Source organism: Alosa alosa, chromosome 22 (assembly GCF_017589495.1).
Source record: "Alosa alosa isolate M-15738 ecotype Scorff River chromosome 22, AALO_Geno_1.1, whole genome shotgun sequence".
NCBI classification, from domain to species: Eukaryota; Metazoa; Chordata; class Actinopteri; order Clupeiformes; family Clupeidae; genus Alosa; species Alosa alosa.
Genome location: NC_063210.1, coordinates 15,818,029 through 15,845,392, shown reverse-complemented (window position 1 = coordinate 15,845,392; position 27,364 = coordinate 15,818,029). Strand labels below are relative to the sequence as shown.

The 27,364-nt window shown below is 42.5% G+C and overlaps 2 protein-coding genes across 4 annotated transcripts in view; both read left to right on the top strand.

The window, feature by feature from the left end:
• prkg1b (protein kinase cGMP-dependent 1b) overlaps positions 1–18,013 on the top strand; it is a 145,567-nt gene extending 127,554 nt beyond the window's left edge. For all 3 annotated transcript variants that reach the window (XM_048233584.1, XM_048233583.1, XM_048233585.1), the window contains 9 exons: positions 11,145–11,241; positions 12,835–12,974; positions 13,150–13,239; positions 13,509–13,650; positions 14,798–14,961; positions 15,274–15,396; positions 15,485–15,547; positions 15,645–15,711; positions 16,088–18,013. In XM_048233584.1, coding sequence (XP_048089541.1) covers positions 11,145–11,241; positions 12,835–12,974; positions 13,150–13,239; positions 13,509–13,650; positions 14,798–14,961; positions 15,274–15,396; positions 15,485–15,547; positions 15,645–15,711; positions 16,088–16,186 — 985 coding nt within the window. In that variant the 3' untranslated portion in view covers positions 16,187–18,013. The remainder of the gene's footprint in view (positions 1–11,144; positions 11,242–12,834; positions 12,975–13,149; positions 13,240–13,508; positions 13,651–14,797; positions 14,962–15,273; positions 15,397–15,484; positions 15,548–15,644; positions 15,712–16,087) is intronic.
• Positions 18,014–21,015: 3,002 nt separating this feature from the next.
• dkk1b (dickkopf WNT signaling pathway inhibitor 1b) lies at positions 21,016–22,825 on the top strand. The gene is made up of 4 exons (XM_048233578.1): positions 21,016–21,292; positions 21,425–21,566; positions 21,688–21,828; positions 22,025–22,825. The coding sequence occupies exons 1-4, from the start codon at positions 21,095–21,097 to the stop codon at positions 22,279–22,281; spliced, it is 738 nt and encodes a 245-aa protein (XP_048089535.1). The 5' UTR covers positions 21,016–21,094; the 3' UTR covers positions 22,282–22,825.
• The last annotated feature ends 4,539 nt before the right edge of the window (positions 22,826–27,364 follow it).

Below are 27,364 nucleotides of genomic sequence, written 5' to 3'. Positions count from 1 at the left end.
GTGTGTGTGTGCGTATGTGTGTGCGTGTGTTTGTGTGTGAATTTGCATGTGTGTGTGTGTGTGTGTGTATGTGTGTGTGTGTGTGTGTGTGGCTGGTGCGTGAAGTGAATGGGTGTGTGCCACTCCCAGGGCGATGGTGGCATAGCAGACCCCAAAGGACACATGTACAGTACGGAGGCTGCACTGGGACATAAAGCACCAGAGACTCTTCCCCAGCTCTCTGCCCTCCCCTCTATGTCCTTTATCTGCAAATGAGGGGCAGGAGCGGGGAGTGGGGGGCAGTTTGGATGGAGTGGGTGGTACCATTGGGGCAAATGTTTGTAAACTTATGAGGAGCATTTAAAGCCCCCTAAGCCCTTCCCCCATATCCACCACCCCTAACCTGAGAGGCATGGCATGGTGCATTTCTGGGAATCGGTGAACACAACACAGCAGTGGCTATATGTGGTCACAATTTGGTGACCACTGCACACACTGACCCCGCAAACTGCCACTGTTGAGAGTGCGGATTGGATAGTCAAAACACACCTCATCTGTCACCCACACACACACACACATACTCACACACACACACACACACACACACACATCTATCCCAAATAACGTAATGGTGAAGGCATTTCATTGCCAATATGGTGATGTTATCATGGCAAGCTCACGGCATCATTACCTTCGATAAACACCATTGTTGGGAATTCAATCCTGCTCCAGATGAAACACAGTGATGAACCCCTCACTGCATCTGCACACACACATGTGGCACAACAGCACAGGGACGCAGGTCACTGAAAGAGCATTCAGTAAGAGATAGTCACCAAGTTCACCGACTAGTACACTCATAATCGAGATAAGGTCAAGTACCTAATAGCCAGAGCCGGACAGTAACAGAGTACATTTACTTGAGTACAGTACAGTACTTGAGTACAGTTTTGAGGGATCTGTACTTTACTCGAGTATCATTTTTGGAGAGTACTCATGACTTTACTCAAGTACATTTAAGAGGCAAATATTATACTCTTTACTCCACTACATTTCTATCCATAACCGTGAGTACCCATAACTACCAGAAAGGAAAAAAGAAAAATCTCGGAAACCCTCAATTTGTTGTTTCCCTCTCAAACATGATTGGATTGTGCAGGCGCCACTGATTGGGACAGCCTATCAGCAATCCCCTTCAGCTTTCCGCCAAAGTCAACTCCATGGTTAGATTTAGATAAGAGACGAAACCATGGACGAAACAATGGATGAATACTATTCATCCGTCTAATACTATAATTCATGATTATAGTATTAGGAAGTGGTTTATAAAACATGTATCCACATCCTAACTAATCATTAGTGCATATATGTAACAACTGTTAAATAATGGAAATATTACATCAAAGTATTAAAAATAATTTATAAACCTATTTTAAATATAGGCTTATTTACCATGAACAAACCATTTATAACTGTGTGTACAAATTCTTTACTGATGAGAAATAATGTATGAGCAATACTTTACAAATGATGAACAAGCCATTTATTAATAGTTTACAAATGCTTAATAAATGATGAATTGTGTGTAGTTATTATAAAGTGTTACATCTTTTGCTGTTGTATAAAGTGGTTCTATGGATATGTTGGTATTTCGTTGGAGCTAGTTTTTCGCACCTAATTGCTGTGGGCTACATTTCTTTCAGGGCAGAAAAAGTTGTTACATAATGACTTATAATATAATTGACAAAGCCTTCTTCCGTCTTAAGGTTAGGTTAGACTTTCAAGCCCTAATAATAAACGAACAGCAAATCCTTGGCGGCTTATCCATCCCTGCAGTTGTGAGTGTTGAATACCACCAAAGGACCTCACGGCTGGATTTAAACTGCCCAATACCGGCCAGTGGGGGTGTGGGGGTGTAGTGTGGAGTAGGGGGCTATTGTTTTCACTAGGTTCCATCTTCATTTCCCCCTTGGTCGTCGGAAAACATGTCTTCAGGGACCGCTGACCAGAGTTTTGGGAGCTGAGCCGGGCCTAGGGCCGGTGCATGGAGGAAACCCAATCTAGCAAGGCTCTTATGTAAGGATTTTATTTTGGGTGTCTGGCCTTTGGGTACCCGTCTTCAGTACCAGTGGGGGGGCCCTGAAGCACACACACACACACACACACACACACACACACAGACTCACATAGCTACCCAATAGCACCATTATCACTGTGACAAGGTCAGCCGCCATGTTTATATATATATAAAAAAAAAAAACAATGCATGGATGCCTACTGTTTAAAGGTGCCATGTGTAATGTCCGCCAAAAATCAATTCATACTCCACATTCCATAAAAGATGGGGGCAGTATACCTCCAGAAAGTGAGCTGGTTTACCCTAGAGTAACAACCGAGACACGTGTATTGCAGTTTGGCTGGCGGTTATGTTGTCCGCATACTGCCTCCCATGGCCGAAACTGGTATTATGACACCTGTCGGGCTGTAGCTAGTAATTTAGCATGCTAATTCAGGTTGATATCTCTGCAGCACTATACCTTGTTATTTTTTTAATGACATCATCGCCCTTATTTCTTCTCATTCTTTTGATGCGTGTAGCTCATCTTTTGGATATTTTTACCTCAATTCTTACACATGGCACCTTAAAGAGTTGGCCCCGCTGGTCATGATGTGATTGACAGAGAGTGGTTTCGGACACGTAGACAGGGCCCATGTGGAAAGGAGGACAACAGTGGCCGGTATAATATGTGTAATTTGATCTGGTTTAGTCTTATGACTGGCTAGAGTGTGTGATGTCCAAGAGTCAGGTCTTACCTTATTAGAGGCTTGGCTTTATGTGTGGAATATTAAACTATAACCCATCCCCAAATATAGCCCAGGGGATGGGTGTTTGTTCATAAATGCTTCTATTCATTGTTGAGGCCATTGTGAGGACTACAGAGAGGACTTGTTTGTGTGCCTGCATTGTTTGAAGTGTGTGCTGCTGATGTCGTGTGGCAGAATGTTTACGTGATCATGTGAGGGTTCTTCTTTCAGATTCGTGTGGCCAGTTATTACTTGTTGGTCGTATGTAGCACATGTAAGGAACACATGATGTTACTTCACACTTTGTCATATGACAATTAACATGGTCCAAGTGCACTTCTGAGAAACTCCCAGTTGGAAACCAGAATCAAACAATCATCTTTATATTAAATTTAGGCTTATTTTTATTTTTTATTTTGTTTATAAATTGTATAAAGTTATTATTTGGCACCGAATCACATAATTTTATATTATTTGGAGCAATTATACTTATCAGTTGATGACCCCATACCAGTTGAGGAACATTTCACATTAATGAAAAGTTGTAATATTGCTTATGTAATTTCCACTTTTCATTTGTTCTGTTTATGTTGTTTGTCTATTGCTATATATGTTGGTGTGTTTGGCAGCCTTTTAGCAAGGCCACCTCACCTGGATCACTGACAATTACAGCCACAGTAAGCGATGCCCCCCAATGACCCTTTCAGAGCCATAGATCACACGGATCTGTTATTTGCAGCATGGCCTAAAGTATGGAGGACTGCACAGGATTGACATAGGTGGCCGGTCAGTGTCTGAATATTTATATTCAACCCACCCCCGCCACCCCTCTCTCTCAGGAGTCATGGCCAAGAGTATGCACCGAAGAGTGTCCTTACATGGAGGTGTTTGTAGTCCAATTCAGTGAAAAGTGATCAGAATGTGAATTTGTAATGAATATGATCAAAAATTCTTCACTGAACACACACGTAATGGTGTTATATATTTGATGTTTAGAGGTTGTGGATTTAGTTGTAATAATAATAATAATCTTAATCTAATAATGTGGATTATAAAACTCTGGTTTGAAAGACACACTTGAGGTGCTGATCAATGCTGTTTCTTGATAACATTATTATTTGAAGTAGGTGAAACTGAGCACTAGAGTGCAGACTAAATTAACATCTGGGTGCTGAATCCTCATATTAGGATATATTCTAGATAAGATATAGGACTGCACTCTAAAAAAATTAAACATTCACTTTTTAAAATAAAATTTTAATCCCAATACGGGCATTTTTAATCTTTTTGGGCCAGACATTCTTCTTCAGCATGAACTGGCAATTTTACCTGCAGTTGAGTCCTTGCAATTTTGACAGATAATTGCTTCTGACTGCTGAGCGATGATGTATGTCTGGAGAACACATAGACCTGCATTACAGAGGTTCAAGGTACGAAATGATCACTCTGAGTCCAAATGCAATGTGACAAGCACTAAGCCATCGTATCACACGCCGACCCTCTGAAAGCCTAAAAGCCAGACTCTTTTCAGGTCAAGAAATGAGCCCCAAAGCCTCAGACTCTTTTCAGGTCAGGGAATGACCCCCCCCCCCCCCCCCCCCCCCCCCTTCACACACACACCCCCCCCTACCCACACACAACCCCCCCTCCCCCCTCCGAGTCAGGTGCACTGGCCGCTCGGGCATTGTGGACAGACACCTGGCGACGCGGCCAACGCACGCCACCTCTGGGGGCCTCCAGCAGGAACAGGAGGTCAAACCCTCGGCCCTCGGGGGCCATAGCGGCTCAGTGACCCCGAAGGAGAGTGGCCGGTGCCAGGGCGGCGAAGCGATGGACGTCTGGGTGGTTTATTTGCACAGCTGTGGCGCGATGCCGTGCTAGCGCTTTTGGAGGAGTCGGCTAGGGCAGGACGGGAGGAATGTGGCCATTGTCTCAGGGGTCGAGGTGTTTTTCACCACGTACGAGGGGTTTCGGGGCAAATTGGGGCCAGTGGGGTAGTTTTGGACGCCCGCCGTTGGCACGAGAGGTAGAAGCAGCTAAACTCACACACTAGATATGAGGTAACTGCCTTCACTGCCGAGGGATGGGAGGGGTGATCAAGGGTTTGAGGGGAATGAACCTGTCAAGGAAATTCCATGGAAAGTGTTTTTCCACATTCCACAAAGTTCAGGATTCAGCTTTCATGGAACATTTAGCTCTGAGTTTGGTCTCCACATGAAAACACCTGACCTACGGCAAAATGCCTACAAATTACTTACATTTCAATTGAGTCGTGGTCCCCCCCAAACACACACACACTCAAACACTCACACAGACAAATGACACCCCCTCAAACACCCCCACACCATTCCATATCACATGCGAGAGCCCTAACCCTATATGTTACCTTTCCACAGCTCACAAATCGTACCATGTGACCTTCTTGCATGTCCCTCTACCCACCCCTCTCTCTCTCTTTCCCCACCCCTCTCTCTCTCTTTCCCTACCACCCCCTCTCTTTCTTTCTCTCTCTCCCTACCCGTCCCTCTCTCTCTCTCTACCCCTCTCTCTCTCTCTCTCTCCCTACCTCTCTCTCTCTCTACCTCTCTCTCTCTCTCTCTCTACCCCTACCCCTCTCTCTCTGCCCTGTTAAGGGCTAAAGCAGGAGAAATGCGCGGAGAGGGGGTGGGAAGGAGAGAGAGAGAGAGAGAGAGGGAATCCGACACATGTCAGGTGACATCTCTGACAGCATGGCAGAGTGGTGGGGAAAAGAGGGGTCAGGGTCAGTTGCCACGACAACCGAAAAAACAAAGCTCACTGAAGGAGAGGAGCACACAGGTCTGATGAATGTGTCAGAAGTTATGGTCGGTTGTCGTTGGCTGTTTAAACACTGGGAGGGTGCCCACTGGGTTTTTGAGTGAATTACCATCTGTGTTTATGCTGAGGACCAGTTTTGACGGCTCGGTTTATTTTTGTTTGTACTTTGATGTGGAATCCACTACGGGATTCAGTATGTGACTACAAGCACACAAGAATTTAAACAAGAAGACACGCACTCACAAACACAGACAGAAATACACACACACACACACACATACACACACACACATGCTCTCTCAACCTTTAATGTCACGGTAGAATGACTAGCACAACCTTAACCACTGTTCCACTTCAGTGCAGAATAACTCTTTTGTTGAAGCTATATAAACCTTTTGACCTGGCAGTGGTGTCGGTCTTTTATCCAGGAAAAGACAGGTCAAGACTACACAGCCTTGGGGAGAGGTGACCAGACCAGTCACTTATACTGCAACCACCTTACTACACCTTGAACTGTTCCCCTTGTCTTTGATTCCAGTAAGGAGCATAAAATGACCAACCATCCCTGACACATGCACCCATGCACACACACACAAATATTGCCTGAGGGGAATCCAGTTCAGCATTGTGTTGATTTAACAACAGTACAGTGGAAGGCCATGCGTGTGTATAGGTGACTGGTAATACGTGGGCATCTGCATGTCTCTGTACTGTGTGTTAGTGTGTGTGCGGATGTTTGCGTGCGTGTGTTTATGTGTAGGGTTGTGTAAGTGTGCGTGTCCTATTGGCTGTTTTGTGATACTTTTGTATGGTGTATTTAATGCTATTTTGTGATGTAAATCACTCTGAGCCACAGTCATTGTACAAAAAGTGCTGTATAAATAGTTTATCATAGTATTGCTATTATGCATCAACATATGAAGAGTTCAGATGCAAAACCCTCTAAATCCGTCTGACCACATTTCTTTTAAATGAGCATTTAAAATCCAGTTCCTATAGGTTTTTGCATAGAAATCGATATTTCAGACCAGGAAGAGAGTATTATTTGATGTGTTTTGAAGTTAAATTATTTGATTAACGTATACTATGTGAGGAGAGCATTCACTCACCATCTTTATCTCATTTTTGACGTAGGTGGCATTTAGAGGCTTTTGCATCTGAACCCTTCATATGGATTTAGGGTAAACATATGGATTTAGGCAATAGGGATTGTCAACATATGGATTTAGGGTAAACATCTGGATTTCGGGTATATAGGATTGTCAACATAGAGAACATCTGTGAGGAACAGAGGAGAACATCTGTGTTGGTACATATTATGTCATGTTACTCTATATGAAGTGATTTCCAGTAAAGACTTGCATTGGTAGCCTTTGTAAACAGTGTGTGTGAGGCAACGTGTATGTTTATTTGTGCATGTGTGGTGCAATGTGCGTCGGTAAGTCAGACCTGTGCTAGTGTGTGTGTGGTCGTACATGCGGTGAATGTGGAGAAGTGTCCAGAGATTTCCAGTAAGGCTTTGTAGTTGGCATAGCAGCACGTTTAGCCTGAGTATTTGTCTGTGTCCGGGATTGTGTTTGTGTGTGTGTGTGTGTGTGTGTGTGTGTGTGTGTGTGTGTGTGTTCCCTGAGTCACCTCTGTGGTCTGGCTGAATCTTCCCCAGGGGATTAATGGCCTCAGGATTTCCCAGCTGTTGCTTGGAGGTTTCTGAGACGGAGACACATACACACACATACACGCACACACACACACATACACACACACACATACACACACACACACACACATCACTCTCCTGCCGATCAACAAGGTTGGCTACTCGGGCACAGCCTAGCCCCACACCATGTGCAGTCAGTGGGCCAACCACAGATAACTTAGACTTAGAACCCACTTGTTTCAATTCATCTATGTGACTGCCAGGACATTCTAACATAACAGGAGATTAAGGCAGTCCTAAAAAACACGGCCTCATAGCCATGAGAGTAGTGTAATTCAAGCACAAATGACAAGTAGTTACATGTAAAATTTAAAGCAATACTATGCAGTGATTTTCCACTTTTTCCATTGATGTTTTAAAAGCAACTAGTTTTGATATCATCTTCAAGTTATTTAGTATCGTATATGGTCAGATGAAGGCTAGATAAACACACCTTTCTTCCACATCAGCCTTTCAGCATACACTTTCTGTGCTAAAACACAGTGTGGTTTTGTACACAGTCTTTTTCATTTATTTATTTATAAGGATAACACACATTGATCAACAATTTTGCAAATGTGCCAGTGTTAGCCAACCGGTTAATTTTCAACTGCAGTCCTTTGGCAAGATGTTGTATTAACCGTCAATTGACTTGGCCTGTTGTTCTTAGATGCCAAGTTAGTAATAAAATGTCAAAAGACCCCAGATAACAAGGGTTTAACAGTATCAGCTTTAGTGTTGGTTGGTGTTTTTTTACATGCCTTTTTTATTCCACTGCTTGGTTGAATTTCCCATTGTCCTACGTAATTTAGAACGACCATTAACCGTATGTTATCTGCACACCTATGAAGTAGATCCAATTTTTTGGCCGTATCACACTTGTATATTAATTAGCGAACTTCGTTGTGAAGTTTAAATGAACTGTCACGTTGCATCCGAGCTGTAAAATGCAAACGTTCAGAACATTGCAACATTGTAGCATATGACGGAGGTGGCTTTTAGCTAGATGGATGACAGCAGACTAAGTAAAAGCGATGTTTCAAAGCTAAAGTTCATCAGAATCTTGGGATACGCCCGCTTGACAACGGGAGAGATAGAACTAACGACTGGCCTTTGGCCGTAGCAACCATCCATTTAGAACTAGTAACGGCAGTTTGTCTTGTGAGTTGAGAAATTAGTTGATATGTGTCGGAAGAAATGTTCTACAAACAAGACAGTTTTAGCGATTAAAACGTTTAAATTGTAACAGGAAATGAATACAACGCAAGTGGCAACAGTGGAATAAGCGGGATAATGGACTCCACGGTGGTCTGTTCACAGAAGTTAATGCACTACGAGTTTAATGCACCTCCGCTTCGCGTCGGGGCCGTTTTACAACCTCGACCGTGCATTAACTACTGTGAACAGACCACCGTGTCGTCCATTATCCCTTACTTGGCTTCTAGGTAGCCAGATTGCCACTGTAAGACCAAAAGGTACATTTTTACTATGAAATAGTAAATTATGGTTAGAACACTATGCAGATACAATGTTAAAACATCTCCAGCTAGTGCCGAGCCACAGACTTGGCAGCATGGCTCAACTGGGTAGAGGTGGGTAACTGAGAGCTATCAACAGTACTTAGCTGCTCGGTTCCATTTCAGTAGCGTGTACGTACTTGTACTTGATACAACCTTCAGCACATTTACCTCAGGCTGTCCTCGACCCTGAGCTCAGCTAGAGGGATTGCCCAGGAGGGTTCATACTAAACTTGTTAATATGTGTGTGTGTGGTGGGGGGGTACTCTGAGAGAGTAAGGTGTGTATGTGTGTGTGTGTATGTGATAAAGAATATGTGTGTATGTGCGAATGTGTGTCTGTTTTGCCTGATGCCATTGTTGTTTGCATGCACTTGATTTAAAAAAAAAAAATATCGAGCACTTCGCTTTCTCCCTCAATGGCGTATTGCTCTTCTTCCTACAAAACTCGCTTTTGTTTATGTATATGTGCTTTTGTGCCTTCCATCTTCCCAAATGGGTGGTCTGTGTATGCTGGTACAGTGATAATCATTTTCCGCTTTAAAATTGGCCAGGTGAGGTCCCTAAATAAACCGCATTCTATGATCCTATAAGAGAGATTTATTTGCTACTGGAATATCCTTCATGCCAGTGAGATCTAAAACATGATAGCTTCGCCTCGTGTGCATTAGTATGGGTATCGTGACATCATGCAGAAGCAGATCCCTTGCATATCAAGAGATTGTCGGCTAGAAGGACAGGCTATTCTGAGGAGTGTGTGTAAGGCTAAACAAGCCTGCTGATAGCTTACAGAGACAACGGGAGACACATTCCCCAGAGGGCGAAAAACACTGCGTTTCCATTAATGTTAATAGGTTTTGGAAAAGCCATACAAACAAAAAAAACCCAAAAGGAAATGTACTTGCTTGCCATTTCAGATGGCATGGTTACATTTGCAGAGTAGCTGATTATGACAGGTACCAGTGTGCATTTCTTGAGAATTTTATTTTAATTTAATTTAATTATACCATCGGCAATTATAACTGAATGGTGAAACACTAAGGGTAGCGATTTTTAGTGGTGAACTTTCCTTAAGTGCATATGAGCATTAGTTGTAGAAACTGTTTGGACAACACTATTTATTTCCATGTCCTTGATTCTAGCCCCAAAATGTCCCCAGTGTACCATCACTTTGACTACAATCCAGATATTTTGCTACACTGTGTTTGCACAGATATGGTCGATAATGTCTGGTCATTGATCAGCGTATTAAATAGCGTATTAAATAGGAATGAGAGTAGCAAAAAGATACCCACAAACTTTAACAGCTCACAGTTGGGTGCCCTCTTGCAAGAGCAATCTTTGATTAGTCTCTGAAAGCGACAACAGTGATGATTGATGTGTGTGTTTGGCAGGCGGTCATGCACCGAGCACGATGCCGACGGGGATAGCCTTTGCGCGACCACATGGTAAAAATACCACGGGGATCATCCAGACACTATTACTGCCAGCAGAGAGGGGGGAGACACGTTTGGACTCTTGTTTTGGCTCCAAGCACTTTGCTTTTAGTGATAGAGAACCTGGACGCTCCGCCACTCTACAGCGTGCATGGTAACAGTACAGACCTCTTGTAGTGAGTGCGGCCTGGACATTCTTGTAGGGTTTTTGGGCGTTTGATTTGCTTGCAGATTTGGTTTGACTAGGTATACTTTTTGCAAGGGGCATGGTTTTGCATCTTATTCTACAGACCTCAGACTGCCCTTATTCATTTAAACTTCAGTCTGGTCCTATTCACACAGCTTAGTTGTGTTGTGGGGACAAGCTTCTATAAGGTGTTGGCGCTGCCCAAAAGACGGTCCAGTGGTTGGCATACTGTGTAGGACTTGAGAGAGTGAGATCTACAAGGGCCAACCTTAATGCAGAGAGACTCAAGCGATCTGGACGACTCTTTGTTCCTCCACACTCGGACCTTCCAGTTTGCCAAACTGCAACATGTAAAATGGAAATGGCTCCTTAGCTCAACCTTCGAGAGAGGACTACTGCTGACGCTTTGCCGAACATACTCGTAAAAAAAACCTGTGATATTCTCCGCAGGCCACTGGCCGTCTATTGCCGACTTCTGGTCGCTGTCGCCCTGCTGGTGATACTCAGAGGGGTCCGTTTGATCGTGCACTTGAACTTTTCCTGGTGGGGCCCAAGTGACCACATCGGTGGTGTTACAATGCGTGACTTGCTTCCCGTGCCCGTTCGGGAGCGCAAGGAGAGGGAGAGACTGACCAGTCTGCCCACACCCTTCCCTCTGCTATCATTCCCCATCACCTACACCATACAGACCTCTAAGAAGTTCCCTTTCTTCCATGTCAAAAAATGCAGATACGAAGCAGAGAACGCCTTCTACTCCAACCTGAAGCTGGCAGACTTCAATATCGTCGACACCCTCGGGGTTGGAGGCTTCGGCCGCGTGGAGCTGGTAGGAAATTAGATTTTTTTTCCCATCCTCTGTCTTTTTCCCTCCATTTTTTTCTTCTCTGTGCATTTTCATGACCTGCTTTCAGGTTCTTCAAAAGTGTATTTAATTTTGTCCAATATCTCTAACATGGGATATTGTCATAACCTTATACCGAAATATAAGTGAAATGTAGTCTGAGCCTGCGTGCCTAAACCCTTTTAAAATGAAGATGAACATTTTCTAAACCAAGTGCTTAAATGCTGGTGCTAGCAAAGTCTGAATAGACTTTGGTCATGGAAATATTAACATGAGAGGTTCTCACTGATGGAAACAACCATCAATTAATACCTGAACAAATGTGTTTCCATCTGTGAAGCATTGCACTGGTCTGTGTTTCTCCACATGGAGAGGAATGAGAATGGCAGGAGAATGTCAGGACTCTCTATTCAGGGTAACTTTCCACTGACTCTGCAGAGAAAGTAATAGGATCCCCCCTGAAGTAGAGCGGCCCCGGCTCCCATGTTGTAACAGCTTAGGACATCTAATGAAATTAGAATTAAATCGGATGCTACAAGGGTTACCAGTATGTAATTTATGAAGAGCTGGAAAAAAGTATTGGCGATAGAAGTGAAGTGCAATTTGGGTGTGGGATTTTTTTCCTTTTTAAGATTGCCCTGCATTCTGTTTTACAGATGTGCACCTGAGAAGTAAGTCATAGACTGTGACACTGTAGAGTTAGTCATTCATATCATCTTATCGTGATCACATAATTCATAGTTTATCCACCTCTTATTTTACCACTACATCCCTGGCTGCAATGTAGTATTTGGAGTAGCACTCGGAGGGGAAGATGAAAAACAACATGGAACTCCTTCCGAATGTGAAAGGAAGACTCAAACAGAAAGAGAAAAAGAAAGCATGATTGCAAAAAAGGAAGGAGGGGTTAAGGGGTGAGGGGGCGATGTCGCAATGCGGACTTTTCAATTCTCCACCAAAGTGGCACAGAGGAAAAGCCCAGTGGCGCTTACTTGAAGCGGAATCCCCTCGCCGAGCCTATTTTAGTCGTGGTGATGCCACTCTGAAAACAAGTAGCCCTCTGGTGCATAGCATCATGTTCACCTGCGTTGTACTTCCTTACTAGATAGTTCAGAGATCAAGTGACCCCTGACACGTTAAGGCTCCAGAGGATACGCAATGTAAAGAATGCCCTCGCCCAGTCTAGGCTATTTCTAGTACCCGAGAGTCAATTATAGACTATGACTCACTTTCTAAATTAAGAAGGTCTTGGTTGTTGTTTTCCTTCTTGCAGTATGTGTATAACCTGGTGCTCTACCACATATGAGCATAAATGAATTCTTTCTAAACATGCATTCTACAATAATAATGTTATTTATATACATTAAAATTGAATGATCTCAGAATGTTGATGTCAGTAAAACAGTATTTGGCTTGGAAAATATACCAAGTGAGCACTGCTTCCTTAAACAAACACAAGAACAAGGGCGAAGCCCCCAAAATATATTTAAAAAAAAACACATGTCAAAAAGGTCTAGGTCTCACCTATTAGCAGTGACTTAGAATGAGGTATCTCATAGTTCCCTTTGCTTCTCTCAGGTTCAGCTCAAAAGTGAGGAGACCAAAACGTTTGCGATGAAGATTCTGAAGAAGAGGCACATTGTGGACACTCGGCAACAGGAGCACATCCGCTCCGAGAAGCAGATCATGCAAGAGGCTCACTCCGACTTCATCGTGAGGTAGATGACGTGATTAAAGTCTAATGCCATAAAATGAGACAGCAAATAGGTATCAAATACAGTATTGGATTGGACACCACTTTTATGCGTAACCAGTATATTCTGTCACAGTATGACCACATGCGGATTACAATTCAGCATTTAACCAAATGACGTCTTCTCCCCTGTATCTCAGATTGTACAGGACGTTTAAAGACAGCAAGTACCTGTACATGCTTATGGAGGCCTGTTTGGGAGGAGAACTATGGACCATACTGAGGGACAGGTAAGAAACACACATACACATACATTTCAGCACACATGTGGTACAACAGTACTTCGCAGACAAGTGGATTTCTGGACTATTCTAGAAACGGCTTACTTTCCATTTGGGAAGACTAGTATTGTGGAGGTTAATATTAAATATTGTGCAGATAACAGGAAGGAAATCCTAATCTCGGCACAGACAAATATGAAATACCAAGCTGTATCAAAACTTTCGATTTTATATTTCTCTTTGTTTAAATCTTTCTATGTATACTTCTCACATGGCAGGGGTTCATTTGAGGACGCCACAACACGGTTTTACACAGCCTGTGTAGTGGAAGCATTCGCTTACTTGCATTCCAAAGGAATCATTTACCGGGATCTGAAGCCAGAGAATCTTATCCTGGATCACAGAGGCTATGCCAAGCTGGTGAGTAGAGAGACATTGCCTGTTTTTTTTTTTCAAAACATACACTGTGAATTAAGCTACAGTATGTACTGTGGAAATTCTAGCAGATGTGCTATACAGATGTGCTGTGCAACTTTCTCACACGCTACAATAGTTCACTGATTAAAGGGGTGATTCAGGATTTTGGACATAGGACCTCATTTCCAAGTAAGCAAGTGTGATATTTATCAGTGGAGACCGTTTTCAACACGTTTCATCCAGTCCTTCTAATTGCAGAGTTCGCAGGTGCTAGGCTAGCGCAAGTCAACGGTATGTGCTAGCCTGCCACTAAAGATAGTCTTACCCACTCCAAAGTACACCCGAGGCAATAAATTATAACGCCAGACTATCGATGTAAATGTCTGTATTGACAGTGTTATTTCTAACGTTATTCTATCCTTGCATTTCAACGATCGCATTACATTTTGAGGGACTAGTTTCTTAGCAGCGGCAGAATTATACTTGCTCCGGTTAGTAGTACTGCGCCGAAAAGTAAACAGTAAAGCGCACTCCAATGGGGATACCTAGTAGTAGCCTTGGTAATATCAGTCCGCCGCTGAGTTGCAAAATGACTACTAACAACTTTAGGGACCAAAGTATAACTATTGCAACGCGATGCAAGGGTAGTTGTATTTCTTACACTATTCTATCAACACAGACATTTACATCGATTGTCTGGAATTTGCCTCAGGTGTACTTTGGAGTGGATAAGACTGTCTTTAGTGGCAGGCTAGCACATACCGTTGACTTGCGCTAGCCTAGCACCTGCGAACTCTGCAATTAGAAGGACTGGATGAAACGTGCTGAAAACGGTCTCCACTGATAAATATCACACTTGCTTACTTGGAAATAATGTCCAAAATCCTGAACCACCCCTTTAAGTGTTGGCCTACTCGATTTCTTGCTAATGTAGAGTTAGGGTAAAGAAAGAAACACAGTTTGGGAAGCTGCTTTCAATGATAATTGAGACCCTAACATTGAGACATGCCTATGGGATCTCAGAATAGCATATAAGGCAGTGGGACAGGCTGTCACCTCTCTAGTTGTACGTGGACTTAAAGGTAAACTATGTGTATGAAACTGACTAGAATGGATTTCTTATAGGAAGCCCTCCTGTTTATCTTTTTAGGTAGATTTTGGTTTTGCCAAAAAGATTGGATTTGGCAAGAAGACGTGGACTTTCTGTGGCACGCCGGAGTATGTAGCACCAGAGATCATCCTAAACAAAGGTCATGACATTTCAGCAGACTACTGGTCCCTTGGCATCTTGATGTATGAGCTGCTGACAGGAAGGTAAATGCTGGTGCTAGCATTAGCGTACTATGCTAATCAATATAAATGGGCTGGATATGACTAGCTGATGATATCTGTTTTACAACTACACAGTAAAGTACTTGTTCTGTCAGTCATTCAGACACACACATGGCTAATCAATATAAATGGACCTAGATATGACTAGTTGATTATATCTGTTTTACAACTACACAGTAAAGTACTTGTTCTGTCAGTCATTCAGACAGACAGACAGACAGACAGACACACATACACTCATGCTCAGACATTGTACATATTTAGGTGCTAATGTGCTGTCTCTACTACTTGTAGCCCGCCTTTCTCGGGACCTGATCCAATGAAGACATACAACATCATTCTGAGAGGTATTGACATGATAGAATTTCCAAAGAAGATCACCAAGAATGCTGGCAACCTAATCAAGAAACTATGCAGGTGTGTTAGTCTGGGAAATAACACACAAATAATCTGTGTGGTCTTTTGTTAAAAACAAGCATTTACCAGTGTGTGTCATCCATCACAGGGACAATCCCTCGGAGAGGCTAGGAAATTTGAAAAACGGCGTCAAAGACATCCAAAAGCACAAGTAAGTCATTCACAGCACACATTTCCAAATAACTTGTGCAAAAAAGATTATTGATGTGATCTAAAATGAATGGAAATGGCTTGTCTCTAAATCTCAGGTGGTTTGAGGGGTTTAACTGGGAAGGCTTGAGGAAGATGACCCTAGCTCCTCCAATCATCCCTGGGGTAAGTCCAAGAAGTAGAAGATCTAGAATTCCCAAGACACATTTTCAATTGCTCAACATAGTAAAGATGCACCCTAGAATAGATGATTCTGAGCCTACTGTATATACCATTAATTTAATTTAGTGAATTGGTCCTCACAGCTTGAGCTGTTCAGTACACAGTCCTGGCTGTGGGAAGCAAACATGGCTTGGACCCAGCCATATGCAATTCTTAGCCAATCAACACACATCTTTTAGGGGCATCAAGAGTCACCAAAACAGAATCAGAGTGCATTTTTAAATTATGTAAATAGATCAGCTGCCATTCCTATTTAATATTCTATAGCTTTATGGAATCATCTTGCTTATTTATTTATTTATTTATTTTTGCACTCCAGGTTTCATCTCCAACCGACACAAGCAACTTTGACAGTTTCCCGGAGGACAGCGAAGACCCACCTCCAGACGATAACTCAGGGTGGGACACAGACTTTTAAACTGTGCCTGCCTCTCCAGAGACTGACCACACACATCACCCCCGACACATTTACCCACCCCCCAGTCTCCAGTCCCACCCATGCAGGAGAGTTTTTAAAACTGTGAGTGATTGATTGTGTGCTGGAGAGGGACTGGTTCTTCTGTGCGCGCAAGGACTACGCCACACATTAGCTGACGAGTCTAACGAACGCCAGTGACAAGATGGAGGACACATGGAGATAAAGCGGAGAGAGGGGGAGTGGGGGAAGGAACCAGAACTTAACTTGCCCACACGAGTCGACCCAGGTGCCTTGGCCCATGCTCTATCTCTCTCTCTCTCTCAATCTCTCTCTCTCTCTCTCTCTCTCTCTCTGTCACTCACTTTCTCTCTCGATCCATGAGGCATTGGGATGCCATCACTGATCCATTCCCATCACCTTTGTCATCTTGACCACAACTCATCATCCTCACCCCTCCCCATCGCCATCAGCCATCTCATCCCAGGCCAGGGGTGGAGAGTCAAACGCAGCAGACTGCCCGCTTCTTATTTATTAATTTCAATCGCCGCCATCAATACTGTTTCCAGCGGCACAGCTACGAGACCCACAATTGGAGACTTTTCCCCCTTCCTAAAGATTTCCACACACTTTTCTTTCTGATCCTACACAATGCTTGAGTGCTTGACATCCTTGCCATGGTATAGCTGTGTGCCCATGAGCTGTAGCAGCAATACTCTGTGATAACATTTGCAATGGGACTGGCCCCTGGATAGAGTAATAAAGTCTCCATGCTGTGCCCTGATATTGAAGCCAGTGGACATTAAGTGGGGACTAGTGATGACGTCATATGTATATATTGGATTGTTTTGTTTTTTTTTTAATGAGGAAAGTCACAAGGGAAGAAATTAATTTAGAATTTAGAAAAATACATGAACTCTCTCTAAAAAGTAATAACTCAAATAAAATAGAGTCAATAAAAATGTTTGATTGGAATTTACCTGTGCCAATACAGCGGGTGAGAGATAAACAAAACAAAAGAAAAGACTTGAACAACGTCTGAAATAAATGATTTTGGGTATTGTAGGAGGCCTACCTAAGCTCACCACCAGGAGGCAGACATTGACCAGAGGATTGGTGAAACCCAACGACTTTCAGTAGCCTAGCTCAACAGCAAACCATCATGACAAAACACTACATACTAGAGTTGACTACATGAACCCTAACACTACATTACAAGACCAATAACACATTTCCACTATCCTTGTAGTTCAATCCTTTTTTAGTTTAGTTTCTGGTTCGAATCTGGCCTTCATCTAGTCTCCATATCCATATCATCCTCACTCAAACATAAAACAAAGAAACAAGTGAATTCTTGGAGATTTTCATATCATGAACCCATGAAGAAACTGTGCTGGAATACAAACGAGGAACTATTATTATTTATTGTAGGACCAGAGGTAAATATTGTGTTAATAATATTCAGTACTGATATTTTGTGATACTGCTAGAACAATGTCTTGTTAGAGTAAAATATGATTTTTTTTCCAACTATTGGTGGTTTTGTGTTTTGTTTGTTATTTTTGTCTTTAAAATATTCAATTTCCTCCTCATGTTACCTCTTGTAGGTAACCTACCACTCACCCACACTTCTGCGTTCACCTCATGGCTATTGGCATCAGTGAAAGTGCCTTAAATTTTCGTGGCATCCAAAATATCTTCTTGTCTTTGATCGATGCTGCATGAGCAATGTCCAACCACTCAGAAATGTCCTTACTTTGCTTTGCTTTTATAAACGGTTCAGCTATTTATATGCCTTTTTCTTACAATAAAAGACAACTTTCAAATGTGTAGATGTTTTTGCCTCAGTTTGATTCAATGTGAGAAAGCAATAGAGTTTCTGTTTACAGAATACAGGAGAGGGGAAAGTAGAGACTGAATGACCAGTATTAGCTGTCAACTGTTCTTGATGTCTAAATTCAGCTAGACTGGTACTTTTTAAAAATAATAATAAATTCAGCGAGACTGGTACATGTACTCTATACTATAATATATATATATATGTATATATATTGCATTTAGGCTACTGTACTAAAGCTGGTGGGCAACACATTCATTTTTAAAGCAATATAGGCTAATTAACGTCTAACAGCAGCCATCTACACTATGTTAATTTGGATGGTTTTGACCAACATTTACAAGCATTTGTCCTGAAATGCATAGAATATTCAACCATAAATAATTGTGGCTGGTATTAGATATAGAATGGAATCCGGCTCATTCTCTTCTGGAAAGAAATGTAATAGCCCCAACAACAGCCTACGGATGGAAAGCTTATCATTAGCCAACGCCTTATCTCACCCCCTCTTAAGATAAAGCATGAGAATGCCCGCCGTTCATCCTCAGGTGTCTCCTAACCACATCAGAGAGATGCTGTTCCGGCCGGTGGTGGCCAATATGGCGACATATTTGACCCCAGTTCACAGCTTGGTTGGGACAGACTTCCTTTGATAAATTAGTATGTTTGAGTAGCGAAGAGCGATGTTTGCCAATTTAATAGGAACAGTAAAACACATTAAGCTACCGATTCTCCAGAATGCTATTTGTTCCAGTTATTTTTAGAAACAGAAAGAAAACATACCCAACGCAGCAAAAGAGAATGCTCGTCCAAAACTGCTTAAACATATCCTGTTTCTAGTGAAAATTAATTATCAACATCATGTTAGCCCGACATTAGCATATTGATTTAGTTTGGCCTACCACTAGACACAGGACAATTTTAGCTTGAACGCTTTTCTTTATTTCTAAAAAAAAACCTCTGCACGTTAACATGAAACTGTCAACATTTTCAAAGATAGGTTACCTCAGTGAACAGACGAGACATGGCCCACAAACACGTAGGCCTAGGCATAAGGCGGGACGAAACACGACCAATTAAAATGAACAGTTAATATGTTAATTAACGTTGTATTTACTTACCACCACAAGAGGGAGATACAAAAACATCTGAAACACCTGACATTGTATACAGTACCTACATCAAATATATTTGTCTCCCGGATTTCCAATTAGTCGTGGCCAATAATTCAGCTTGCTTAGGGACTCTAAAGATCCGAGTAGACTAAGTTGGGGGTCCCATTGTAGAACAAGTGGATTTGGTGGTGACCAAGTATTTTTGTGAGACAGGATTACCTTGCACTGGGCTAAATGAATTTGCTGAGCACAATGTCTGTTAAAAGCCTCTAAAAGCCGAGCAAATGGACTGTTTGTGAAAATGGTCTGCCTGTCGAACTCTGATTAAGACATGGGGTTTCAGTTCTGTTTGATCTGCCCCCATCAAAGGGTGCTTTACACAAGCTTCATTTTACACCACTGTAAGCACTGGATGTACAATTAAAACAAAGCCGAGGGACCAAAGAACCGGGATGAATGCTGCCAATTCACGTTTAATGAAGTGTATTCAACGTTTGTCTTGTTGTCGCCTATTATAACTAACCTCTGTCAACAACATCAAAGCCTTTTATTTTGGAGGTTATCCCAAGTATTTGGCAGACATGCACTTTGAAACTGTTAAATCGTTAGCGCATTTTGCGCCTACCAACAGCTGACCAGAAGAGCTGGCGTGATAATGAGAAAAAAGAAGGTGACAATTAGAATGAAAAGAATCCCTGCTACCCTGGTTGTGGTACGCATTTTTGAATGCGCTTTGTTTGCAATTATTCTATCAAAGGAGGCTTACATTCTCGAAATGGCCAATTAAACATGGTCTTTGCAAATGGTCTGTGTGCTACCCGAAATTCTTTTGATTGATCTGCACAACTAATGCTCAAGTAGAATGCGCACAGGCAGCTAGCCCAATGATCACATATCATGCTCTTTGGATAAAAATGTTTAAAACTCGTACCCTTTAGGCCTACACAACACTGAGTGTTACACACAGACGGGTGAAGCTTGAGGCTTTAGGGCAACTATGAATAAGGATGAGAAGGATGAATCAGATAAGGCATAGGAGATGGGCGTTGAATTGGCGGCATCTAAACTTCAGAGACAGCAATCCCTTATCGACCCGTGCTAATCAACTGTATTTGTTTTAAAGCATTTAGACTGAATGGTAATTATGTCAGTAAACTTTTTCCACTCTCCCCAATTTGCATATCGCCTTTGATCTTTACCGCCAGTTTACTCAAGTGCATTTCAAAGTTCATCTGTTACAATTACATTTCAAATAGCACTAATGGACAGAAAACATCTTGAATAACCATTCATCCCCACCTCTTCAAAATAACCATGGGCACCCCTATTTGGCTTTTGATGTTGTTTGAAATTGGCAACATTACATATTTTATTCATAAATGGCTGAAACGATTCCAGAATTTCTAATAACTGCAAGAAATAAATTCTCAGTCGATTTGAAAGCATGTGTCCTTCGGGCATGTAAATAAAATATAGTCTGGACAAAGTGTGTTTTTATTTAGTGCATGTGAATCGGGAGTGTTGACAGTGCAAGTTAACAAATGTCTTCATTAGTCCCGTAATAACTTCGGCTCTACGAACATGACTTTATTCTATCTGGTTCGTAATCCTAGTCTAAACGGAATAACGTTCCAATTTAAGAGGGGCGGCTGCGGTGCGTGTTTGATGTCAGCTCATGGCGGATCGCTGATAATTGTACACAAACATTGCGAAACCCTTGCCAATGGTTAGCTCCTGTAGGATGGGTCATGACGCGCAGCTCTTTGAAATTTCATCCGCCCCTTTGTTACACATAGCCGGGGGCGGGAAAGCAAACAACTGCACATGTATAAAGCCTCTGTTAGCACATCAGTGTCTTCAGTGCAGGAGAGTCACCTACCTTTTCCAAGGAATACTTCCATACGGACCAGTTACATTCCGTTTATTTCTCTGAAGACTTGCGAATACCACGACTACAAAATGCTGTGCCTTTCCGCAACCGCTGCCTTGTGCTTGATTCTGGCCATTGACGTTGCATTTGCAGGATCTGTCTTGTTCAACTCGAATGCGATTAAAAATATCCCCGGAGTAGTGAGCTCCACTCACGCCGTGAGCGCGAGCCCGGACGAACTGACACTTGACAGCGGGACTAAGAACTTGGCCCTTGACACTCCACAGGTAAGCAGGCGTCTGGTGCTCGTGCACTGCCGAACAGCTGTTTTCCAGTGCCGGCAAAAGTTGCTCCTGTTATAACTTTAAATTCCAGAGGCGAACTGTGTTTTTAAAAACAAACTTCTGCCCTCTTTATAGCCTGTCCTTTGCGCTGCTGATGAAGAATGTTCTGAAGATGAGTACTGCCTGGTCTCCCGACGCGCTTGCCTCCAGTGCAAGAGACGCAGGAAGCGCTGCACCCGGGATGCCATGTGTTGCCCTGGCAATCACTGTAGCAACGGTAGGTTTAGTTTTCCTCCCTTTCCCTTCACACTGTTTTGCTCTTATTACATTAGCGGTGGTTCTTTTTGGTGTGTGAATGTAGCCTAATTTGTCTCTGCCCTTGGTTTCTCTCCACATAGGTCTGTGCACAGCCAATGATCTCGACCTTGTGCAGCAAACTGGGATTGAGGAGGTCCTGGCTAGCCCCACAAACGAGGACAATTCCACAGTGGAAGTGCAGGCCAAAGCACCACCACAGGATGTGACTCAGACTTTGAAAGGTGAGCATCCTCTCATTATGTCAAATGCATCATGAGCATCTTGAGAATATTATTGCCTTAATATCACTATTACAAATAATATTACTCCTTAGTAATATTACTACACTGCATGCTTTATTTACTGTCCGTAAGAATAGTTGAGGGTGAATCTGACCGACTGGTCCCTAACAAAGGTTTGTTCTGAATGCCTGTTCAGGTCAAGAGGGTGATACTTGTCTGAGGTCATCAGACTGTGCCGAGGGCTTCTGCTGTGCCAGGCACTTCTGGTCGCGGATCTGCAAGCCGGTGATGAGGGAGGGCCAGGTGTGCACCAAGCACAAGCGCAAAGGCAGCCACGGCCTGGAGATCTTCCAGAGGTGTGACTGCGCCGAGGGCCTGTCCTGTCGGACGCAGCGGGGCGAGCAGCATAACAGTAAGGCAGCGCGCAGCCTCCACACGTGCCAACGCCACTGAGCTCTGGACACCAGGAATGGAGCAAGTGGACCATGGGATTTCTTTATCTTGAGGGGGGCCATTTTTTGAAGAGTTGAGCCTCTCTGAAAGCTGAACTCTTTTTATTCACAATTTGATGAACAGTACGCTGAAGAGACTTTTTATGAAAGGGATACTCTGTTGGTTTTGTTTGGATGAGTTTGTTTGTTTTATTTTTTTTGTTATTTACTTTATTGCAGAGTAGATATGATTGTTTCGCTGTGGAACTTGAGACATGATTGCAGTAAATTACTGTATATTGTAAATACCATACTGATGTTGGCACTTAACTCTAAACTGGTCATTCTGGGTCACAACAGCTATTTTCAAGAGAAGGTGCATCATTCGTGGGTTTGTGTGTCTGTGTGTGTGTGTGTGTGTGTGTGTGTGTGTGTGTGTGTGTGTGTGTGTGTTTTTAACTATTGTATTTTTTTCTGAGAACATGTGATTTTACAAATATAGAATCTGATATAAAATGTCTATTTTTATTTTAAATAAAGAGTGTAAAGTTTAAGTGACATATAAAGCAGCATTGGTTATTTTGTCCTCCTATTTGTGGTGAAATCTTGGTGAATCTATACAATCGCAATGCATACATAGCCCACAACTCTCAATAGATCTGTGAGATGAAGAACCACAATTGTGAAGAATGAAATAGTGGCCTTCACTGTTTTGCCCAGAATTGGGGCATGTAGGAGGTCAAGATAAAACCAACTGAGTCAGATCAGGGTCAGATGCGAGGTAACGGAAAAACAAGACAAGGCCGCACTTTGCATAACACACTATTTTTAAATGTTAGCATATCTATAGTTAGTCTAAAGAACGTCTATTTCTAAGTTCGGTCCAGCAGAAATTGTAAAAAGATTGAGTGAAGTTTGCTCCCATCATTAAGTCTCCCGTGCGAGGTTCCATTTTGGACAGCATGGAGCATCAGTGAATACCATGATTAAAGCAGGAGATAATATACAGTCTACCAGTGACTCCGCTACGCTTTAAATATGAAGCCAGACAGAATGGCCACCACCCCAACAATGCTCAGCGTTTAATTCCCAGCACATCACCTCCTTTCCAAGAAACTAGAAGTCTTTGGTTTAAACACACTGACAACATGTGGTGTGTTTACAAGGCCCCACCAACGGCCATGGCACGGCATTGGCCATGGCCATGGCATTCACATCAAAGTTCAGCACCCCCAAGATCAAATACAGGTGAGGAAGCCTCTAGAAGGTGTCCAGATTGGAGATAGCGCCCTGTCAAAGATAGAGATAGTAAAGAGGGAAGATTTGTTAGAAGTGGAAATTGTGACTCATCAAGGTGGGAAATTCTAAGAAAGCAGCCACATTCTTTAGAATGATTTACATTGTCCATAGCAAGTGTTTTTTTTCATAAGTACATACAGAGAAAGGGCAGAATTGCTGTTTTTTCCATTTCACGTGAGGAATTCCTTCTGGGTCAAGTAATTTTGTGTGATGTATGGCATGACAGCATACGCTCGCTGTCACAAATCTAATCAAGCCATACTTCTTTATGGACTTTCATGTCTACTTTAAAGAGAATGCGTGGGTATCTCCCACAGGTGAGGGGTCCAGCACACACACACACACACACACACACACACACACACATGGAGAGAGACAGACACTTCTACACATACTCACACACAAGCAGTCATGCTCTCTTTATCTCTCTGCCTCTCTATATATCTCTCTCACACACACACTTTATCTCTCTCCCTCTCTCTCTCTCTCTCTCTCTCTCTCTCTCTCTCTCACACACACACACACACACACACACACCCACCCTGTCTCAAACACACAGCTCCATCCTCTCTGGAAACCATATGGATGAGCTTTACAGAGCAGCGCACTGTGAAACCTCATCGTCTGTTTCTCCACAGAGATCAGATATGAATCGTCGGAGCCCCCTCAGGATGATTTGTGTTGAGAAATAACTGACAACAGAGTGACATGGTGTCCCAAAAACAAAAACACTGCAAATTGTTGGCACTGCAGGCTGTTGATTTTAAGACTATAAATTACTTGGGAAATTCAGTCTCTTCATGGAACTGATATGAAAAACATGATTACATGCGATAACATTGCATCAGAACAGTAACTTGTCCATCCTGTGCCTTTTTTCCCCTTGATGTGGGTACAGTATCTCATAGGTAAACTTGGGATGGAAATAAGTCAACAAAGTAATTTGTCAACATAGTTTCCTCCATTTTTTTTTTTTTGGTCTTCAATGTTTTACTTTCCCATTATGTCATCCCTCTGTGGACAAGCAGGAACTACAGGCTTCTCTCAGGCTTTGATTCGAGCTGTCAAGAGAGACAAAAGCCAAAAGGCACAGACATATAGGCATTTCAAAGCGCAGGATATATTGCGATTGTCTCCCACTTCCATACATGCTCTCGGCTGGGGAATGTTCTAGCAGCTTTTGTCAACACGATGGCGGCAAGGGGGGGGACCCAAAACATCTGTGGATGGACTCTCACACGGCACAATGGTGCCAAAGAAACACAAAACTCCCATCTGCACATACAGCAAAGGAAACCCTCTTCTTGCTTTGTGTGTGTGTGTGTGTGTGTGTGTGTGTGTGTGTGTGTGTGTGTGTGTGTGTGTGTGTTGTGTGTGTGTGTGTGTGTGTGTGTGGTGTGTGTGTGTGTGTGTGTGTGTGTGTGTGTGGTGTGTGTGTGTGTGTGTGTGTGACAGAGAGAGAGAATCATAGAGGGGTCGAGTAGTAGAAAGGTGGGAGGAACTGTTCAAATGCCAAAGCAGGTCAGAAGCTTTTTGAACTGCCATGCTTTAGTGTGTGTGTGTGTGTTTGTTGTGTGTGTGTGCGCGCACGCGTCTAAGTGTGCCAAACCTTTGCCATTCATTCATAACTAATCCGTTAAAAACATCCACATGAAAGTATGGATTTCCCTTTCATTGTTGTTGCTGTTCCCAATGATAAACTGCTATGTGAGATGGTGGTGGTGGTGATGGTGGTGGGGGCAGATTTGAGGAGAAGGGTGTTGTAAAAGAAAAGCAGAGCAATTGAGAGCCACCGAACGGGACAGTGTGAATGTTTGCAGACTGCCTCAAAAGCTGGGCTCACTTTGAAGTTGGGGAATCAGTCAACACTTACAAGTACATAGTAGTTTTTTGACAAACAGTTAAGTAACTGTGGCCTGACAATGAACAGACTGAAGGAAAGAAAAAGACAAACATATTAATGCAAAATGACCATGACTTAGTTAGTAAAGTATGTCCCCTTTAATGGTTTACAACATCACTGTAATATTGTGCAGGCTTTGGAATGGCTTTAGGCATAAACATGCCAGAAAACATGTTGAGCACTTGTTTGCTTGTTTTTGTTATTTTTTGAGTCATATGAATCATGTTTTTAAGTAAAAACAGATAAACATGACTGTGGGGAATCATCTTGGAATAAAAACTTAAAATGATTGAACTCTGCGTTGGCCAATAATTCAATCTAACCATAAAGGAAAATGTGTATTAATTTACAGTGTCTCTAGCATAAACAACCAAACTTACTAAGAGGAGTGCGTTTTAGGAATACATGTTGGTGTTAGTTTAGGTAGACCTTCGGTATACATTTAGTTTAGGCATTTAGTTAAGCATAGGCCTACATTTCAGTTTAGGTTATTCACTATTGCCCTATTTACCTCTTTAGATTCACCCTTTTGATGGCATTAAAAGTAGACACGCCATTTGATGTGGGAAGCCCCACAGGAAAGCAGGGCCACTGTAATAACTGGAATAAAAGCACAGTGAAACCCTTTCCCAGAATAAAAGAGATGTAATCAGCCAGCTGGATCCACCTGCTAACCAATAGTCTTTCTTCTTCTTCTTAGGCTACAACTTCTAACTTCTCAGGCCTCCGCCCTCATCTCATTGGCTACGGCTGGGGCTGGGGGTCTTTAAGCAAGGTTTCTACCAAAGATTCTAGAGCGGAGCTCTGTTCTAGAATCTTTGGTTTCTACTGCCTGTAATTACTTAATTTGAGAGGAGTCAAAAACAGGTGCAGCAGTGGTAGGCTACACGAGATGCTAACATAGCCTGGCTAACACACAAAAAAGCCGTGTGCTAGCATGTTAGCATGCTAGTGCTTGACTTAGAATGGCTCCAACTGAGCCAGATCCTCCTGAAGACACATGACGGACGTGTAATATGAACATGGATGAAGATGTCACAGAACATGTCTTTAATTTTGACGACTGAAGATAATTGCCAATGAGGAGCAGCGAAATTGTTGCCTTTACCAACCACGAGCACCCTCAGATGTGCTCATCAAAGGAATGGAGACGTTTTGCTTGATGAGAAAAAAGAGAGAACTGGCAATAGCAGTAATCACTAATTAAATCACCATTTCCGCTTTCTGAATACCTATTCAGAGACACAAGTGGTGTCTCCTTTCATGTAGTCTCTAGGTCACCAACATCTCATGCCTGAGGTCCTCACTAAAACAACCTTGAAAAGGATGCACACCCATTTTAATAGAAAAAGTAAAGCTAGAATTGTAACTAAATTAGTTAGAAATTTTTGTGAAGCATCTTCAACACTTCCACAATTCTAATTCTAATTTAGACAACCTGAAAACATCTTTGTGCTCCGTAGTGTAGGTTGTCATCTTAACTAGTGACAACTCAAAACACTTTCCTCTGAATGACCCTACACAAAAGTTTGGTTCCAAAATGCTATATCCTCCATTTTAAATGTATAAATATTTTTTTTACATTTTGTTTTACAAGTCATTTCATTAGAACTGTAATTGGGTATTTTTTTTATATTTTATTGATATTACCTGAAATACACAATTAAATAACATGGATATAGCGTTTTGGAACCAAACTCTTAATATGCCCCCAACCCCCACTCCAAACTAGCCAGGGGGACAGAAAATTACAGGCAAGGAGATCCAACTGTAATGATGCTAGGCGTCAGAGATGGGAGCGATTTTGGAGAAACTGGTCCTCTAATGGGAAGTTAGAGTAGGTGGAGAGGACTGGATAGAAGCCAAGCAGAGTCAGAGAGATTAAAACCCGCCACAGACTGTT